Raw genomic sequence first — 20986 nt, 5'->3', positions numbered from 1 at the left:
CCAGTTTACAGGATATTATGGTGATGAATTGATTTATTTTTAAAAGTTAACCTATTCAGTCAATTACAGCATGTCGAAAGTTGTTGGTTTTGCAGGTTTATTGTAAAAGAATAGTTTAGTTAAGAAAGTCCTATGCTAGGACTTAGCGTAGCGTTCCTTACAAAGCAGATACAGGTTGGAAATGGCTGTACTTAAGTGGATCTGGTGGAGATGGAGTTAATTTTTTGCAGAGCAGCCTGTGTTCTGGTGCTTTGTGCTTCAAATTTGTGGCTAAAACAGTGCTGATAAGACACTAGGTTTTGGCTACTGCTAAACAGTGCTTGCACAGCTGACCGAGGGGATATTTCCAGTGCTGCATCGTGTCATGTTCAGCAATAAACCAAAAGGTGGCGGGGAGCTTCTGGCAGGTAGCCACGAATCCACTGCTTGGAGACGAGCTGGGTATCAGTCTGCTTGGGGGAGGTGGTGAGCGAGTGCCATTTGCGTCAATTTTGTTTTCTTCCCTCTCTTTTCACTTACTAAACTGTCGTTATCCAGCTCCATGATTTTCTTGCTTTTGGTCTTTCTGTTTTTTCCCTGGTACCACTGGGAGGGAGGAATGAGCAGGCTGTGTGGTGCTGAGCTGCTGGCTGGGATCAGCCCACCAGTTTCCTGCAGCAGCAAGCAAACCTGTTGTTAGCAGAATGCCTGTATAAATACAGCTTCTTGTCCCCTTCTCCCATTTATAAATCTCTGAAATGGTTTATTTTGCTGACTGAATTTCTATTAAAAAGTATTTCCATAGGCAAGTGTTGAACAGCCACAATTATTTTATCTGCCCTTACCATTAATTATGCAAGCACGTTATAGATCAGGCTTTTGTGGTTACATACATATCCAGTCTTAACCAACAGGGCTGTGTAATTAATGGCTAAGAATGATAAACAGATGCAGTCTAGATCAAATTTTTGTGGAACATGTATGACCACAGCGTTTGGCTTATCCTGATTGTACTAATTCATGACCAACAGGCACAAAACAATTGAACTGTCCCAAAAACTCCATGAGCGTGGTTTTTGCATGTACTAGCGTTCTTATCCTCTTTTGTAAGAGGGGGCATATGTAAAACTGGATGCAATCTTTAACGCGCCCCGACCAAACAACTAAGGAATAAACAGATATAAAATAAGGTAAGAGGGCTTCAACCTACCCACAAAATTTCCCCACAAAGATATTCTGATTGTTACATTTGAAAGATATCTCTAGGCAAGGGTGAGAGTGACAGAGATGTGCTGAATCATTTTAGGAGTTTGTCTCGTGCACAAGAAAGGGGATTCCTAGCGTCTCGGTGGATAGTGATAAAGCTGTGAAGCACCAGGCTTCTGGTGCTAACGCTGTTCGTGAAGGTTAGCTGGAGGTTGGCCCCAGGGAGAGAAGACGACTTGCTTTGCTGTTCAGACCCATTGTGAAGCATAATTATTTCTAAATTAATCACAGAGAGAGATTTAGCAATTAATGGAAAACTATTGAGGAATTGAGAAACCCCGTTAGTTGTCCAGCTTTACAGGGTCTCCTTTGATTTTAATTTTTTAATTATTATTTTTTTACCTTCAGCTAAAATATCTTAAAATATGAAGAGAGTCATATTTTCACCATATTTGTTGCCTAATAGTGAATCAATTGATAGTTTGTGGTATTTCATAAATATCTTGTTACTTCATTTACAGCTTTCTAAGACTCCTGTTGTTAGCCAGGTGTCATATGTGAACAGCTTGGAACATCTCTTGAAGGAGAAAGAAGAATCTAAAAGGTTTGTTTCTTAAAGCTGCCTTAAAAATTTGGTACAAAGTTGTGGATGCTTAGATCTACCTTGTCTCCCCAGAGTGATGGGGTTTGGGTAGCAGCACGCTAAGCTTTGCCTGCTGGTACTACTAACATATGTCTGATGGAACCTACCAGCATGGCTTAACTCTGAAAGCTGAGTGACAGGCTCCTTGCAAGCAGTAATAAGTGGTTTGTGATTAATCTGTCTACCCCACAAGAGCTGGACTAAATTTACTAATGCTGTTGTTGCAGGTCACTGAGCCAGCTAACAGCTGCTAGTCAGGCATGAAATAAGAGTATTTCTGTAGACTGATTATGCTAGTTCCTTCAAAATCATTCGTAGCTCAGTTTTGGTTTCCAAAGTTGTGTAGACTGACAGTATCCAAGTAGTTACACAATTCAGAACTAATACATGCTCTTGGAAGAGATCTTTCAGGTAAAAAGGAATGTGGTATGTGCACTAATGGCAATCAGCAGTGAGTATATTCTTTTTCTCGTAAAGAATCTGACCCTAGTTAACAGTGAACTGACAAGCAACATAGTGGCTGCTTCTATAACTGACACTATTTAACAAATAATATGCTAGCATTAAGCTATAAAAAGTAAAAATCTAGGAGATACAAAGCTTTCGTGCAGTTGCAAAAAAAAAAAAAAAAAAAAATGTCAGCAGCTGGTTTGAGTGTCTTTGTCTCTCACAAACTACTGACTGAGTGCAGTTGGAAATTCATTAGGCGTTGGGAAACATGAACTTTGTATCTTGGACTAGCAATATGCTTGTTCTGTTACACAGATACAACGTCTTGTATGCTTTTGCCCTGATACAATGTCTTGCATGCTTTTGCCCTGTTTAGTGGGCTACTGGCCCCTGGGTTTGGGAGCTTGATTCTTGTTTCCTTCTGTTGTAGATACTACGTGGTGATGATATGTTTTGCTATTATTGTTATTTCAGATTAGATGAACTAGAAAAATTGTTACAAGAAAACATACAAGAAAAGGAAACTGATTCTTCAGATAGAGAAGATGAGAATGTCACAGATGAAGACCTCTCAGAAGAACACAGGTCCAAAACCAATTAAACCCAGTTCTTCACTTTGTTTTCCTTGCCTTTTTTTCCTAATCTCTCTCTCATTCCATCAGTTGCTGCTAGTGTGTCTAGTTTGAAATGATTTATCTTTTAGGGTTGTGTGGATTTTCTTAGATGTTACTGTATTATAATCTAACTCTACCTTCATATGCAGTTGATGTGTTCGTCATCTGAAAATGACTATCTCAAACAGCACATGGCCTCTTCTTGAAATTCATAGAAGTATTTTTTAATTTTGTAGGGCGTTTATAAAGAGATTTTCATTAACAGCTCGTGCCATACCTGACTACCACCCCGGAGAAGACATATTTGATTTAACAGTCTCTGGGAAAATCTTCAATCAACATGACCTTGACTTGAGGAATTTTTATTTCATCCCTCAAAATCCTATAGAAAAACTCCTCCTTAGGTAAGAATATCCTCTTCGCTCTATTGTGTTTACTTGTAGGATTTTCATAAGTGCTAGAAGTTTTTAAGATCAAATAGTATCTTTGCATACAAATGAACTCATTCTTACAAAGTAGGCAAGACTGACTCTTTTCCTGTAATTCTGCTTTCCAGATTAGCTTTACAGAACAGTGAATAGTTACTTGAACCTTCTTTCTTTACTCCTCAAACTTCTGAAAAAACATCTTAATTGAGGCATCAGGAGAAGGGGAAAAAGTGTCCTGACCTCTTTCATATTTATGCTGCGTTGGGCTATCGCTGATAATCTGACAGATTTGTGGAAGATGAGTGCAGAACTGAAATATTATGGTGAACAAAAGCTTAAATATCCCAGATAGATGGTCACAAAGGTCCTCTTTCTAATGTTATGTTATGTCTGCTGAAAACCTTCTGTGTTGAATGACCCTGGGACTTAAGATTCCACATAATTGGGATTGCAGGAAGTTACAGTTTACGGCATCTGTTAGATTCAGTCGGCGAGCTAAGTCTTTATATACGCACACACAACTGTTATGTAACTGATGGAGATTTGTGGTCCATTTTATGAGGCTCTCAGACTACAGATAGATGGACGATTTCTTTTCTAATCCACAAGTGCAAATCCTAAAAGTAATTCCACTGATTTCAGTTGGTATTTTACTCTGAACTTGAATCAGTGAAACTGAGGGAGCTGTAAACATTTGTATATGCTGTTGTGGCTGTAAGGAGAAACCATCCTCCTCCTTGTCTCCTGAGGAAGTTGGGTTTGTGATAAGGAGGCCTGAAGCCAGAGGAGTTTATTAATATGTGAAGGTCACAGGGATGTAAGCTCTAAGAAATATCTTGTAAATCAGTGACTGGAAGAATGAGAATTAAATGAATTGTCCCTTGCAAAATGCAGTTATGATTTAATTGCTTTGGTGTTCTGAAACCATCCAGCTGGCACGTATTGGCTGCCCAGCTGACACACAGATGTCTTCCTAGCTGCTTTGTTGGTCAGGCAGGTAGATGGATGGGATATGGAGAAGTGAGGAGGCAGGTCTCACAACAGAACTACTTGCTCTAGTAGATACTGGGAACAGAGGAGCCTAAACAGGGGTACATGGTAAATTGGGTATCTAATTCAGCTGCTTATGGCACACACTACTTGCTAAGGAAGATTTCAACTAAAAGAACTTACTACTAAATCATACAGAGTTCTGCACCTCACAAATTTGCCTAGCAAGATGAGGCCATTTGATTTTATTTGCTTCATTTTGCCTCTAGATTATTTGAAAGATTCTTCAAAAAACGAGATTTCAAGAAATTTGAAATGTTTTTTCTCTTTTCCTGTAAAAGAATTTGTAAAGGTCATTGTCAGTAAAAATAAATAAATAAATAAAAATTTGGTATCTCATTTGCTAATCTGACAGAGCCCATCTGTGTAGACAGGAATAATGATTCATAATACAATAGTGTAAATCCATGTTTGTTTGAAGCCATTTTAATTGTGAAACTGTTGATTCAACCAATAATGGATTTTTCTCCTTTTTTCTCCCACTCCATCTTTGTCTTACAGTTCCGATGTAACACAGCAGCTTTTTCTAGCTCTTCATGGTTTTCTAAGTTCTGCTTACAGCTGTAGCTTGTGTCCTGCACCAATTCTGAAGTGGCTTTTCCAGGTAAGACCACACTGTTCTACAGTTACACTCTGTCAGATAGAACATTCTTCCTGGAAGCCAGCTGTTGCAGAAGTAATCAGTACAAGTTTGTGAATCTGTTGCATTTGTTAAGCAATTTTTTGATCAAAAAACCTTCCTTTTTGGGTTCTGATTTGTTCTCCAGTCTGAAATACCTTGACTGTCACTAGGGTTAAAAGGCTTTTTCCATGCTTTTCTCCACACTTTGAGTGGCTGTAAAGCTTCCTGTCCATCTTTATATGTGGTATTTCATCTGAAAAGGGCTCAGCGCATGCTAGGTGAGAGGATATTTTGGGATGTTCATAACGTGGGCCACATCAGAAGCAAATATTTATCTATTTCCTTCCCCACACAAAAAAAAAAAGTACACGCTGTAGTATGTACCTTTTATAAATCTAAATATGTGCATTATCAGAATTTTTATTCTGAAAAAGTTGATGTGCATTATGGCTCAGGGAAAAAAAAAGTAGAGATGCTGTCAAAGGAGATGTTGTGGCTGTCTTCTTTCTAGATGCCTGTGCCGGTACCCAAGTCCCCAGGGAATGTGCATTGTTCTGTTACTCACAAAATGCCCATTTGCTATCTTCACTCCCTTATTACTTAATGCTTTTAACTGTGCCTGAAATGAAGTATAAAGCTGGACTGCCTGCAAAATTGCAGCCTGGATCTGTTGACTCCCTTTCTGCTTTTGCCAAAAGGAAAACGTTTTTGTTTTCCATCTCTTTCTCTCCAGATAGGAAAGTACTGCCTTCCTCTCTTACATGAGCTCTGGCGTTCTTCTGATAAGGTGGAAGGGTGAGCCAGTTCAGTTTGCCTACAGAGCACAAAAACATCCAGCACTTGGGGGAGAAGAAGAGGAGGTTTTGCTGGCCTGGTGAAATGTTAGGGAGCGTGACGTGTATTTCATCATATTCTTGTAGTTAATAATTGATTGTTTTGGTGTAGTCTTGCCCGTGTTCTACTTACCTGCAACTGAAAAAGGTTGAGTTCAACTCTCAGTTGCCCTCACTTCTGATTAAGGAGTTCAGTTTGATCACAGATACAAACGGGTTCCAAAAGGACAGCTAATAAGTCATTCCCCTAATCCTCACTACTTTCTTAAGAACAGACTTTCAACATGGTGTGCAGTTTTTCTGATACTGTGAGTAATTACTTAAAGCATTCACAGAATGTGTGTACTGATTGAAATCATGTCTGTTCTGTGATATATTATGCATTAGAGAGTTTATTTTATTTTTTTTAACTTTAATGAAGAGTTTCTTTCTTTTTTCAAAGAAAAATGTTATTTGGCAACTTGATGTTTGACTCATAGCTTTTTTTTTTTCCCTCCACAGATGATGTCTGTTCATCCTGGCTATTGTGTTTCCTTGCAGATTTTAAACAGTTTGATGGAAATAACAGTAAAAAATGGTGAGTATTTGAGGGATGGAAGACTGACCATCTAAACAAAGGTATTTCCCTTCCGTGAAGTATAGGACGGTGTTGGAAAGGAAGGAAAAAGCACAGAATCTTGTGATTCTGGCATGAATTTAAGTTCTTCTAGCCTTTGTGCATTATGTAAGTAACAGGAGTTGGTCTTCACCGAGTTTGTGCAAGCTGTTCCACAGGGAGTGGTCCTGGCATATATTTGCAAATGTGTGCATCCAGTACAGAACCTTTTAAACACGCTTCTGTTCTTTCACAAATAGAACTGATCTAAGGAGGAGCCCGGTCTGCTCAAGTTTACTCTCCTTCCCATCTTTCTCTTCGGAAGATGCAGACATTCATTTCATAAATTAAGAACTACAAGGTGGTTTTCACATAGTCATACTCAGTACGTAGCACTGCGTGTGGTTTACTTTCCAAATAAATGGCAAAAGTGAGAGGAGCTGTACACTTACATGTAAACATTTACAAGGGTCTGGTTCAGCCTACGCTGTTGCTTGTTTCCTGTGCATTTTGCCTTCCTTTATCTGTACTCTGAACTTCTTCAGTACCAGCTGCTTTGTATGTTCTCAGTGTCTTCATTCAGATCCATCAGTCACTCTTTAAATTAACAGTTAACATCATTAAAGTAATCAAGATCATTTGACATTCTTGGGCAGTTCTATTGAAATTGTTCTACATATTTTGAGTCTTGTTTGAAACAGGACTGTGAGCTGATATGAGAGGAAATATAGCCTCCTTTATTTTTTGCTTTGTTGACATTAAGCTCGTTTCAGAATGAACAATTCAAGCTGATCAGTGAGCATTCAAAGAATTAAGACTAGGAGAGATCTTAGCCCATCTCTGACTTATGCAGGATCCTTAAGCAGGATCAAATAGGCTACAGTTGCTCCTGAAAAGCTTGTCTAACTACAAAATTGCAAACTGTGGAGTCTCCAAACTGTTCTGAGATGTTCTGTTCTGGTGCTTAACTAAGGATGTTTTATTTAAAAAAAAGAAAAAAAGAAACATCAATAAAACAAAACACCAAAAGAAAATGAGGAACACTTGAATTGAACATTGAGATCTGAACTTGCAGTATCTTGAGTGATACTGTTTTATTATATTTGCCTTTCTTGTTCTTAAAGAATTAACCCTAAGAGACCCAATTCAAAATTCTAGTGACTTCTGTCATTGTTTGGAGAACACTGCATCGAGTTTGATGTCACCTTGCTAGTTAGTATCCTATATAGAATCCTGTGTACAGTTTGCAGCTGTTCAGATGCGAGTCGTGATACAAATCAGCTCTTTGCAATGAGCATTTTTGCTTACCTCAATCAGTGAATTCCTTGTATTTTGCACTTCTGTTCTGGAAACCTTCCCTGTCTTGAAAGTGGAGATAAGATTTTAGTCCCATTATAACACCCTCTTACCTCTACCTACACAGAACAGTAATTTATCTGTTCTCTTAAAAGTAAATCTTGCCTTCTTGCTTATTCTACTGTATGTGGTGAGAGACAGCTGTGAGAGAAAATGGGTGGAATCTTAAAGTAATTTACCTGTTACATAGGCAAGATGTTTCTTAAGTGTAAAATACTGTGTAAGACTACCCCTCACGCTATAGTTCTGAAAATAACAGCAATTTTTCTGAGATTAGAGCTGGTAGAATTGATGCAAACAGCTGAATGTATTTGCTTCCCTGAAAAGGAACTAACGTTAAGAACTAAATTTAAACTAATCCATTCCGTATCTTTTACTCGTAGCTTCCATCAGCGATAAACAGTCTAAACCCTGGATACCTTCACTAGCTGATGTGTCAACTGTTTTTGTCAATATGGGTGTTACATTTGCGTCTCTCTTTCCATTGGAGCATCTGCAGCCCAACTTTAATGAGTGTGATATTTTGTAAGTGTTTTCATTTTGACACCTATTGCTTAGATCCTGTGAAAGCAGGTCTTGTATTCAGAATGTAGAATCAGAAGGTTTTTCTTTATTTTCCCCTATTCCGTCTCCTTACATTCTAAACTTAGGTATTCATAGAGTAAATAAGCCAGAGTTTAAAACAGTTTCTGCCAGGTTCAGCAAATCAGAGTATTGTTCTTGGTCCTACAACTGTCTAAGGGGTATTAACATGAATTGTTGCCGAAACAGCTGGGCAGAATTGTAAGTAATTGGTTATAAGTTTAAGACGTGCTCTGTAGCTGGGGATAGTTCTGATTTGAAGGTGTTTAAACCATGCTGTGTTTCTCCTTCGGTTTGATGCAAATAAGCCTTTGTGGGCTTTTAAATTGTTGATGGCTCAGATTAGCATCTCTTTCATTAGGAGTCAGATGCAAGGAACAGTGAGCAAACAGCAACCAAGAGAATCTGTCTCCTCTGCCAGTCCAGCCTTCACCAGTCTACCAGAAAACAATCTAATGAATGTAATCAAGGTGAGAAAACTCCAGTTCCTATGCAAGGGTTTTTGTTTAATTTTTTTTTGAGGGGGGAAAAAAGGAACCTTAATCTAGCCCTGGGCTTGTTTTTTGAGTAGGTGTTTTGCTGGGGTTTCAGCTCCACATTCAGCAGAGATTGCTGCAGGCTTGTTGCAAGCTTCAGTTTCCTTTCTCCCTGACTTCCATTGGCTTCTCTCAATTCCTGGTGCCTCCCTTTTCCAGTGTGGCTCTCTGTCAGGCTTCTTTGCTCCCTCATATAAAAGAAAAGTGTCCGGGTGTTCCAGTGGGATGGGCAGCTGGTATTGGCTGTTCTGTTTTATGCTGCCTCTGTGTTAGTGCAGCTCACAGAGGCACGTGGTCAGTCCCTGTGCAGCAGAAGGTGAATGAGGTGGGAGCTCACAGAGGGCAGGTGGAGCTGGGACTGCCTCTTTTGAGGAAGTGAGCTGTGAATCCATGCTGTGTCCTGTGAAACCGTGGGCTGGTCACACTTCCCAGGCTTGTTCTGTGATTAAACATTTCATGAAAATCCTGCCTCTATAACTGGTTTAAAAGTCCCTTGTGGAAGTATTTGAACCCTCCTGACAATGCCTCTTTAGAGATTTGCAATGATCATTTACATGATCATATACAATCGTGTAGTTCAAGAGGAAGCAAATGTAGCATCTCCTTTAGAGACAGACTTACGTGTCTTGATTCATTTCTTTCCTTCTAAATACACATCCCATACTGTAAGTAATCCATCTAATGATAATTGGGCGGGGAAAAATCTCTTGATTGTTTTCAGTGTTGCTTGTATAGCTAGAAAGTCTAACTAAACAGAAGACTGACAGAATGGGATTAATGGTGCAGTGTAGAAAGATCTTTCATACTCTAATGTCCAGGGATTATTGTCATTGTTCAAAAGTAATTCTTTAAATGTTTATAAGATGAGCCTCCAGCAGGTGTTTTTTTAATAACAATAAAAAATGCAGACAGTTACTAGGGGAGCTAGTATTGTTCTTGCAGTAAGAACAGGAAAACTTTGTTACTCAAAGAGCATTTTAAAGTGAGGGTGGAAAACTTAAGTTCTCGTCACGCTTTAATAGAAGCTAAACCAATTTCAGATTGTAATGCTTTTTATTTCTTTTAAAGTTTCTAGATTTCTGTACAACGGTAGTCGAAGGTGGATATACAGACCAAGAAATATTGCTGCTGCTTCTATTACTATTTAAAATAAGCTTGGAGAAACAGCTGAAGCAAGTTCCCTTGATAGATTTTCAGTGCCTTTTCATAAAGCTTCTGATAAGTATAAAAGACTGGGATACAAAGGTAACTTCATAATTCATTTTCTAGTGCTAGATTTATGAAACTGCAGCTTAATTTTCAAGGAATTTATTTTGAAGTTTTATTTTTTCCTTTACATAGCAGAAAACTACTGCTTGTAAATGTAATATGAACAGATTGGGAACTTTGTGTCCTTGAGATTTAGGAGGGGGCTGGGTGTACTGAGAGACTGTCTGCCTAAAAACATTATGCTTGCCTGTCCCCTTCTGCAAGGGGACTGTTGTATTGAACTTGCAGCGATTTTATTAATTATAGATTGTTTAAAAGGGCTATTTGAAAGAATAAATGAAATGATTGCACTAAGCTGATGAAATGTCAGGAAAGGCAACCTGATCTCAGCTACCCTACTGTAAAATAGTATTTAGGAGACATAGCCACAGCTGCAGTGCAGAAATATCTTCATGCACATCATCTTTTACTAGCTCAATTCCTTTTAATATCTATGCTGTGGATGTGTTTCTTGGTAGCAGATGTGTATTCCTGTGCAAATAAAACAAATGTCCAATGTCCCCATTGCTTAGTAAATCAGGTGATTTAAAACAAAACAAAACAAAAAAAAAACATGTTTTTATTCTTTTAAAGATGCCTGAGCTCTGTCTGGCAGTGAGTGAACTCTCCAGTCAGCACCATAATCTTCTGTGGCTGGTTCAGCTGGTCCCTAGCTGGATAATACGTGGACGGTAATGACTCTGTAACACTTAATTTATTAGTATAAGCCCAGAGCCTGACAAATGCAATAGGTGTAACATTGCTTTTGTATTTTCTTTTGTTTTGTTTTGTTTTTGTTTTTTTTCTGGGGGGGAGGAGGGAGATACTTTAACAAACCACCACAAATAGTTAGGTTTTATCATATGTTACAGATGTATGTGCATGTCATTGTGCACACATAGTTTCTTAATCACCTCTGTGGTGGGAAAGGGTTGTTCAACATTTTATTTGTAGTTTTCTGGGCTATACACTTTCTGGTACCCTATAGTAAATAAAGGCATAACTTCCAACATCCATCACCTACTCTAATCTTTGGCTGAATGATCAAAAATTAAATGTCCTTGGGGTGATTAATGTCTGATTTTATGTCAATCTGTCAAGAGTTCTGGATCTTTGAAATAAATTTAAAAATGTATCTGAGAGAGAGGAGAACGATTTTGGCCTTTGATTTCAGGCTTGGAGGCAAGCTTCTAGCAATGTTTGCTTGTCCACAAGAAAAGCTGTAATGAGACAAGGATACTTGCACCTTACTAGCCTCTTTACTGGTTTAATAGCACCTATCTTCAGTAAATCCAACTTAACAGCTGTGGGCAAGTCTTTGTCTAGGGAAGCCGTGCACAGCCTTGCTATACATTGTTGAAACTGTGGATTTGAGACTTTCTCTAGGAAAGAAATAAAAAACAAACTTGTTTTTTCAGGGAAGTAAGAAGACGCCTTAGCCTGGTGATAATTGCAAAGCTTCTTAATCAGAAGCATATAAGAATACCTGATGACAGCGACAAGCAGGTACTGCATGTTTTGTGTGTATAATTCTAAAAGTTTAGAAGACTTAGGTATTGTTTGTTTTTGTATTTTGGTCATTCTTTAACACAAAAATAGGCTTACAGTATTAAAAACAATCACTGTTTTTTATTTTAGTGTTAGAAGTATATTTGTACACGTGTGTAACCTGTAGCTTGTAAATGCAACATTGCTTAAGTGCCTAAACATTAATTTTGGTCATTGGAAAGAAGTTTATGCCTCTCTGCCTTCTTTTTATATTTATGTAGAATCACTGTGAAAACAAGGGGTTAATGAGGCAACGTACAAATGCTTTAGTTTGCAAATAGTCAAGAATTACCCAAAGCATGAAATAATCAATTCTAATTAAGAGCCCCATTTATGGAAGTTCTTGTGTTAATGGTCATGTGATATGGTAGTGGCACTGTTTCAAATTGTCCGTTGCCAGTGAACCAGTTCAATCTGTTAATGCATCTGTCTGTAGATGTCTCTTCTGCATCAGTATCTGGTGTACATGAAACCGTCTAATCTACTAGAGAAGATGAGAACTGATGAGCAGCAGAATGTCAGTGAAGACCACCTTCATATAGAACTAGAACAGGAGGTATATAGCTGATAGTATACCTTTTTGTTTGTCTTTTTATGTATCTTCTGCACTTTTGGAAACTAATCTTCTATTGTAAACAAGTTCTAGAAAAACTTGCACTCATCTGAGAATTCAATATTGGTTTGGTTATATGAGTCTACCATGAAATCTCTTAGCAAGTATTTTGATCTGGATGTAGATAATGGGAAAACAAAGTCAACTGCTGAGTTTAATTTTCAGTAATTGAAACCACAGAAAGCTTTGTGGGTCACTTGGGTAACTTAAAACAGCGTAGTACTGTTTTAAAATGATTCTAATATATGAATGTATTGTTTCATATTGTTTATTTAGGCAAATGTGTAGACGTACCTATTCATTTATTTGGCTGTTGGAGGATGCCAGTGAAGTCATAATACTGAATCATTAAAGCAAAGATAATGCTGTAGCTAAAGATTGTGCTTTGACTGCTGAAGCTCTGTTGGTTTCTCTCCAGGTGTACTACCTAGTCTACATCCTCCTTCATCTAGTCAGTGAAGCTAGCTGCTTTGACACTGTAAATTCCAATCAGAGGGTAAGTAACTACAGTGGCTAGATCTTTAGATTTTAAAAGGCTAACTATTATGCGCTTCTGGTCTATTGTGGTAAGGTGATAGAAGATCACCGGAGGATAACAGCACTGGGAGAAACTTGTTCTGAGGCGAAGTAAATGCAGAAGAGCTCTTCCCTGCAGTTACTGCAGAGAAAGAAACATCTCCTGCGTTTTTGCAGGTGGAATTATGTCAAAACACAATTCTGTTGATCAGCGGACGTCATCTTTCACAGAGTAACTGGAGATTAACTCAGCACAGATCCTCAGAACTCTGGTGATCCTATGAACTACTTAAGTAAAGCTGAAACTTTAATCTAGAAGAAAACCATTTTGAAAATATCCAGTAAAATATGCTCAAACACATTTTGTTTTTCTGTGCTGGAGCGCAGCCATCAGCAAGTGAGGGCTATGACTGTATCTATTCTGTTCTCACAGCACGAGGGAACTATGGCTATGGAGATGTGAACATCTGTTAAGTAATACCTTCTGTTTAGCCTCCTGGTAATCTTATTGAGATTCCTGTGAACGTTTGCTGTGAGTTGCTGGCTGCAAGATGTTTGTGTAAATCTTCTGTTCTATAAAACCACTCCTGGCTTTTAAGAAATGTGTTATGTGAAGCCTTGAAGAGGGAGGTAAAGCAGTAATATTTGCTTCTGTTTCACAGAATCACAGAATGGTTTAGGCTGGAAGGGACCTCTGGAGGTTCAAACAGGGCCACTCAGGGCAGGTTTCCCAGCACCATGGCCAGACAGCTTTTTGGGTATCGATGAGGGGAACTCCACCGCCTCTCTGATCGACATGTTTGAGCACTCAGTCACCTTTGCAGTAAAGAAATGTTTTCCTGCTGTTCAGATGAAACCTCTCTATCTAGAATACTAACCAGTGTTCTCAGGCCCCTCTTCCTTCCAAGGCCTTATCCTGTGGGACTTTTCCAAGCAGATTCTTGAAGAGGCCAAAGTCTGTAACAGACCCCCACTACAATGTTGCCTTTAGGGGTCTTCTATTTAATTCTAACCCCATGAGCTGTCAGTGGGCTCCTCATCCATCCCCAGGCAGAGCTCCGTGCACTCAGGCTGCTTTCTCACATACAGGGCAACACACCCTCGTCATCTTCCCAGCCTATCCTTCCTAAAAAGCCTGGGGCTTAGGAGTCTCGGTGGCCTACTCAATTGCAAAAAGATTATCACAGACTGCAAAGTGAAGGAAAAATGTCTTTGGTAAAAAAAAAAAAAAAAAAAAAAAAAAAAAAAAATAGTTATATTGCAGTGATCTCTTTGAGATGTGTCTTTTACAACTGCTTTCTGAAGATCTATGGGGAATTTGATTAAAAAACAAACCCACGCACAACACAGTCTCTCAATTTCTTGATGAAGAAAGAGCCTAATATTCACTGACCTGGTAGCAGTCAAATGGAAAGAGGTGCGTGGCTGAGTGGCACTGTATGTAAATCTTGTGCAGGCTCGATTGGGTATAAAATCAGTATTATTATTTCGGTTCTAGTCATCTTCCAGTTGGATGGGGGTGAATTGCCATGGTCTTGAGACACCAGCAAATGTTTATAAGTAGAATTTCAGCATGCTCCACCTACAGAGTGGAGCTGTTTTGCAGCAGGTTAGTGGGGGATTAAGTACGAGAATTTTATCATGAGATTCACAGAATATCAAAGATCTTGGGAGCTGTTATTAGGAGATTATGAAGCTGCAAAAAAGACCATCAGAAGGTTAGAGATCAGTGCATGTACACTGCATATGTTTTACCTGTTCAGCCAATTCCTGCAGACTGCAAAAGGAAATTACCTGAGTTATTACTGAAAAGGTTATTTTTAGCTGTTTAAGCTGCAGAACTTTTTTTCGTTGGTGAAAGACCTGAGTGGCACTGTTCTTACTACTTTGGGAACAGAAAGGACTTATAAATTAGCTAGTAGGAACTTTAAAGTTTTTGATATATAGCTGTGCTCTGATTAAAATTTTGGAACTTCTTTTTCCCCTTGTCTCATGAGGTGCATATCAACAGCTGATACAGGATCTCCTGATATTGTTTTCTTTTTTTTTTTTCCCATTCCTTACTTTATATGCTTCAATCTGAAGTTTTCTCCAAAATATAATTGTTACACTGAAATAGTACTTGAAGCAAATTTTTAGTTTCAACATGGAGTATTAAAATAGCTGTTCATTTTTGTCTTTATTTAGCAACACTTACTGAAGCTCTGTGGTGCCTTAGATAAGCACATAAAATGTGATATTAGGGAAGATGCAAGGCTGTTCTATCGAACTAAGGTAAGACAAACTGGTTTTGTTGGTTTTTTGTTTGGTTTGAGTTCTGTGTTTTGTGTTTTTTGTTGTTGTTGTTTTTTGTTTTTGTTTTGTTTTGTGCTGTTCCCTCATCCCTACCCTGACATTTCTAAGCTCTTTCCTCGTGGATTTCTTTTTCCTGGTTTCTCTGTCTGAATCACATCTGTGCTCATACATAAATACGTTTGTTTTAATGCACTGGAAACACTCCTTTTGCTAGCTACAGGACTAAGAACTCTTAAGATGCGAGCTTGTCATCTTTTAGCTAGTTATTTCAACTTTCAGACCCATGGAGTTGCTCCTTTTCTTTTTCATGGCAGTCCTTGTTAACTGACAGGAAGCAATCTTCTGCTTTTAAGCAGTCTTCTGCTTTTAAAAGCGGAGGCTACATGCAGTGTGGGACACAGTACAGAAAAACTAGCCTGACCATCTTGCACGTCTTTTATTTTCAAAATAATGACTTAGTTAAAATTAGTTGTTAAAAACATTGTGGGTTTAAGCCAACACTATATGTGATGTAGCACCAAGCCTGGATAATTGCCTTTCATTTGCTTTGTGGTACGTAGCTTGCTAATGTTAGGCCTAATTCTGGGACTTTCGTGGTCTGCCTCCTGTCATAGCAAGCCAAACGGGATCAGCTCAACTTTGAAAAGCCTTGGCTTTGCCAGCCTTAAACATTTGTGCCTGTGTATGTTCTTAACTCTCAAGAAGACTTCTTTTTTTTATTATTCAGCAAGATCAGTACAACATGGATCCTGCTATAAAGTTACAGAATCTTGGCTTGAATTTTTGAATATCAGACCCCTGTCTGTTTTGTTTCTATTGCACTTGCACTGGGAGATGAAAATCTTACTTGCTTTTTTTTTTCCCTTTCACTACTTCTGCTGTTGTGATACTGCAGTAACTGCATAAGGCACCACTGTGATTTTACGCAGTATATGAAGCAAATTTCAACTCTGAATACATTGTATTTAACACCTGCTTGTGATTGGTTATGAAAAAAAATATAAGGAATACAAATTCAGACAGTGCTGCATAGTTGGCTTTCATGATTGCCATGGCAGGCACTTTTTTCTCCTTAGAAGCAATCAGACTTGTGTAACAAAGCTAAGTTACCCAAAGGCTGAGATGGGTATTTGGAGGCCAGAGGCTTGCATGTTGATGCCAAACACTTAACATTTTAAATCGTCTTCCTGTAATGAGCTTTTGTGGAGTAGATAATTTTGGATTCAAAATCCCAGATTACAGGGATCTTGTTGGAGTTGAGGTGGTGATGTTCTGTATGCCTGTTGTGAAACTGTTTCCTCCCAGTAACCCTTGGGTGTTGGGTTTTTGTCTTGTGGTGTGGTGGTAGTTTTTATTTTTGGCTTTTTTTTTATTTTAATGCAAGTGGCTAAACTCATCTGTATTTGCAGGTAAAAGACTTGGTTGCTAGGATATACAGCAAATGGCAAGATATGATACAAACCACTCGGCTTTCTCAGGTATTGTAATGAAAACTTTTTTTTATTTCTTTTCATGTTGCAGGGTGCATTAAACTCATTCTTTACCATTTGAAAAATTTTGATTTTTAAAAGATTTTTTTTTTTCCTTAAATTGCTTGGCTGTTGAATACACTTAGGTGTCTTAGGATAGTCTTTAGTTAAAACCCTTGCTTTGCTGGCTTTGGTAAAACCAGGACTCCATCTTTACCCTTAAAAATGCTGTTCTCATAAATGGCTTACGCAATAACCTGAAATGCTAATACTGAGTCAGGTCGCAGGGCTTGTCTCTGATTACAGTCATTAGTGGATGCTTTGGAAAGGCCTGAGTGGGGCAGGAATGCCGTGATGCACTTCCTGCTATTGTCTGGCACTCTGTCACTTGGAGGCTGCTTGAATCCAAGGCTCTATGCACATGTGTTTAACAGCTCTTGATTAACAGCCCCCCACCGCCCCCTGCCTCGAAAGTGTCTAATTTCATGCAATGATGAGGAAAACCCTCTCGTGCTCTGTGCATGTGTGCAGTAGCAAGAATTTTCACGATTAGTCCTTCATTAATACTTGCCTTGGCTGACCTTGGTGGAATAGGTGGATGACTTCTAATATCCAGAGCTCAGCTCTGTGCCTGTGTTTCTTAACGTGCTGAGGTCCTCTCTTGGAATATAAAGTTACCTTCAAAAATAAATACAAAAATTGTTCAGCTTTCCAGTAAACTACTGCATTTCTTACAGGAAGTTTACGTTACACATTTTTAAACTGAAATCAATACTAAGCTTATATGTGTAATCAAACATTTGTCTGTAAAGAATAATAATGACTCAAAGCAATTCATGAAAAAGACATCATTTGTAGTGTCTCGGGTTTCCTGTTACAGGGAGGGAAGGGAATTAGAGGGTAGACATGGTCACAGAGGTACTTAGCAGATGATGAAAGTTATTAAAGATGCTGCTCTTCCAGAGTTGTTTCTTTCAGAGGCAGTTGGGTTTGATTCACATGTGGGGAAACTGGAAAGTGTTTCCAAATTAAAATAAACAAATAAAGAAGAGAGCAGGCAACTGCTTAGCTTAAGGTCACCACGTTGGATTGTGAGTCCTTACAAATTTGAGTTGTTTTCTTTTTTTGTTTTTACTCTTTAGGGAAAACTGCATGACTTCTGGGAGCCAGATTCGTGAGAGCTTGTCTAGTTCAGGGAAATAACAGAAAAAAAATGAAATCAAGGAAGATGCAGAATGAATGGAGCTTCAACTTGGTTGGAACACAAGGAATCAGTCCTCTGAATTACAACTTGGGCTTGATTCAGGCCAACATTAAAAACACAATGATTCAATATGATGATCATTGTTTTTACAAATACGGTACTTCAGAAAAAAATGAAGTGGATAAACTGTAAAAGTAGCTATTTCTATAGCCCTGTCTGATTGTCCAGGCGTATTTTATCTTGAAAACTGAGGGAAGTTTCTCATTTCCATTGCTAATCACAAGATGTTTTTGAAAACAGTATGCATCAGTTTTCTTGCCAGCACACACCTGTAAGCGTTGCTTTAGGGTGTCTAGGAAAAAACTGTCCTGTGATGTGGAATGTGAGTTGAGAAACAGTATTAGACCTCCCCTGTTGTGGGCAGGTGAGGAAGCTCAGTTTCACTACGAGCCAAATAACAGAGTCACCTGCACGTGTTAATCTGCAAAGCAAGAATTGGTAAGACCAGCTGGTTTCTCTAAATAACACAAATACAGCAGTCACATGTGAACAAGTGACCATCTCCTTCGCTTGAGGGTGGAGACAGCTGAAGAGGGGCTGTACCCAAACAACTTGTGGACACTTCTTTGCTCTGCGGTTGTCTTTTATCAAATAAGAGAATCAAATTTGTTCTTACAGTGATGCGTTCATTTTAACGTCCTCAGGCATCAATTTATGTACGCAGTGTATGTGACTGCACAGAAAGTGATTCTCTAAGACCATATTGTAAATGAAATCTTAATACTCAAGTAGTATTGTTGTATTCCTCTTTAAGAAATATTCCTCTTTAAGAAACAAACTTATATTTGTTATCTGGCTTCGGTGCTTTATCTAAACAGAGAGAATAACTATTTCTGAAATGTCAAGTCAGTGGAAATTTGAGGAGATGAGCTTTTGGCCCATGCAAGTAGAAATAACTCTGAAAGCTGTATGAGGTCTGAATTCCTTTGTGCAAAGTCTTGCAGCGTACACAGCGTGTGTTCAGAGCTCCCCAAACTTTGTGAAATAATCAGCCCAAGAGGTAATCTCCTTTTGTGCTTTGTGTAAATGCCATCATTTAAATCTTACGCTGTTGTGTTTGGGGGGCGGGGGGATGTATGTGTATATGAACAGAAATTTAATGTATTGGGTAAAAGCACTGAGTGGGAGTCTCTTAACTGTAATTTTTAATAACTACGTGTACATTTTATAATACTGTTTCCTTTTCAATTTTTATAGATTACCCTGTCTTGTATGATAGACTTGCTATGACTTCACAAAAATGTTAAAAAAAGGATCAAATTCAAACAAAAAAAAATGAAATTTAAGTATGTTACATGTTAAAGAACTGCTCTAGATTGGACTCAACTCAGAGGGAAGGTATTTTATTTGCAAATCATATTCAGTGTTTTGTCTTTCAAATGTTAGTGAGTTAGCCTGAGTCTGTGCAGCTGTACCCTTTACAGAATAATCAACTTACCTTAACAGCAAGAGTTACGTGTATGACATTATTCAGGGGAGAAGAAAAATTCCTTTTTTAATCTCACCATGATTAAATTGGATGAGTCTACCTCAAAGGGTATCCTTGACAATGGAACTGTTTCAGGCTTAAAAAAAATGGTGTGGTGGTAAACAGGTATGGCAGTGCCACCCTTTGCTCTGCTCATCTTTCGTGGTGTGTCAGCCTTCCCTCTGGTAGCATTTGCTTACTAGGTTGAATATATTGTATGTGATTTTATTAACGTTTATATTTTTTTCTCACTAATGTTGTATAAAGTTTTAAAAAGTACAGAATATGTTTCCTGTATGTAATGTGTATATATTTTTCTTACCATGTAAAGTTGACTTTGCAGTCCTGTATATTTTGAAGAAGGAAAGGGTTGGGGTCTAGATTGGCACCTCTTTTGTATTGCAGTTCAGAACACATTGAAACTGCTGTGCTTTTTTTTTTTTCCCATACAAAGTAACCACTTTGATACATACTTCTATTTAATAGACCCATGGAAAATAAAACCAGACGTGGTTTTCTAATTAAACATCTCTGCACAAAATGGGTATGCATCAACTGTGTTTCACAAAAAAATGGCTGCAGGTCCTATTTTGGTCTTGCTGCAGACGCTGTAGTTCAGAGGTTCGCAGCTGATGAGCTTACTATAAATGGAGAAAGTCCTGAAGTAGTTCTCAGCTCAGCCAGTTCTGTGTTTTCATGCTTAATGTCTGTGTATACAATCTGGCATTTCTCCTCTCTCCCCCCATCCCCCTTTTGTCTGGACTTGCTTCCATCTGTTTTGTAGCTGAGTAATAATCCCCCAGTTGCTGGAGTCTAGACGTTGGCTGAGTTGGAGCTCACCGGTGTCCCTACAGAGATGATCCCAAAGCATCGCTGCAGAGTCTTAAAAGGGACTGCCGAGCTGAGTACTGCTTCAGGACCAGCAGTGAAATAGCAAACCTGCTGCTGTTTTGTGTTTTGCTGACTCATTTACTGGCCCCCAGCCAGAAGCTACACGCATTGAAAAAGGCTGTTTGCACAGTAAATGTCTTAACTGCTTTGGTTGTCTTCAGATAAGCGTTTTTGCACTGAGGTTTATCTTGATATTACGTTGGTTGTATTAAGAACCATGTTATCTCATTTCACGGACAATTAGATGCACTTTATTGCAGTAATCACAGACAAAAAATTAAAGGCTGCCTATAAAATATACATTTGTGGCTTTTCTTTTTTATTTTTTTTCCTTCTGACAAGCCTCTGCGTGGCTTAAAGTTTGCTTCTGAGTTGGAGAAACCGGCCAGCACGTTTCACGTTCTCACCGTTGTGTTGTGGAACTCGGTAATGGATGGGGATTTCACAAGTGATTAATGACTCGCAGGCAGGTCTGGCTGAAGGTCAGTAGCACGCGGCTGCTTCATTGATGCAGCGGCTGCAGGAACTCTCTGAAGTCCCCAAATCCGAGGACAGCTTTGGGAAAAGCAGCCGCCTGTGGAATAAGCACGCTGCTCTTACTGGCAGAGCAGCTGGAGGGGCTGCTACCTGGTAGGATTACAGAGGTGGCGTTTTAATGTGGATTTATTTATTTTTAATAATAAGGGATGGATGCTGTGGTGTTAGCTTCCTGAGCACAGCCAAGCTCTGTGCTTTGAGGGGCTGGCAGGGGCGTACGCTGCCCTCGTTGAACACATTGGG

The 20986-nt window shown here is 38.8% G+C and overlaps 1 protein-coding gene across 1 annotated transcript in view; it reads left to right on the top strand.

The window, feature by feature from the left end:
- The window catches only part of SLF2 (SMC5-SMC6 complex localization factor 2), a 29223-nt gene extending 8719 nt beyond the window's left edge, over positions 1-20504 (top strand). Inside the window, exons 6-20 of the mRNA XM_032191084.1 lie at positions 1707-1789; positions 2753-2863; positions 3129-3296; positions 4872-4974; positions 6327-6402; positions 8160-8301; positions 8720-8828; positions 9963-10139; positions 10737-10834; positions 11561-11648; positions 12127-12246; positions 12722-12799; positions 15007-15093; positions 16524-16592; positions 17726-20504. Of these exons, the coding sequence (XP_032046975.1) occupies positions 1707-1789; positions 2753-2863; positions 3129-3296; positions 4872-4974; positions 6327-6402; positions 8160-8301; positions 8720-8828; positions 9963-10139; positions 10737-10834; positions 11561-11648; positions 12127-12246; positions 12722-12799; positions 15007-15093; positions 16524-16592; positions 17726-17761 (1545 nt within the window). The 3' untranslated portion in view covers positions 17762-20504. The remainder of the gene's footprint in view (positions 1-1706; positions 1790-2752; positions 2864-3128; positions 3297-4871; positions 4975-6326; positions 6403-8159; positions 8302-8719; positions 8829-9962; positions 10140-10736; positions 10835-11560; positions 11649-12126; positions 12247-12721; positions 12800-15006; positions 15094-16523; positions 16593-17725) is intronic.
- The last annotated feature ends 482 nt before the right edge of the window (positions 20505-20986 follow it).

The sequence above is a fragment of the Aythya fuligula genome, chromosome 7 (assembly GCF_009819795.1).
Source record: "Aythya fuligula isolate bAytFul2 chromosome 7, bAytFul2.pri, whole genome shotgun sequence".
Lineage (NCBI taxonomy): Eukaryota > Metazoa > Chordata > Aves > Anseriformes > Anatidae > Aythya > Aythya fuligula.
This window is presented reverse-complemented; position numbering and strand designations above follow the sequence as displayed.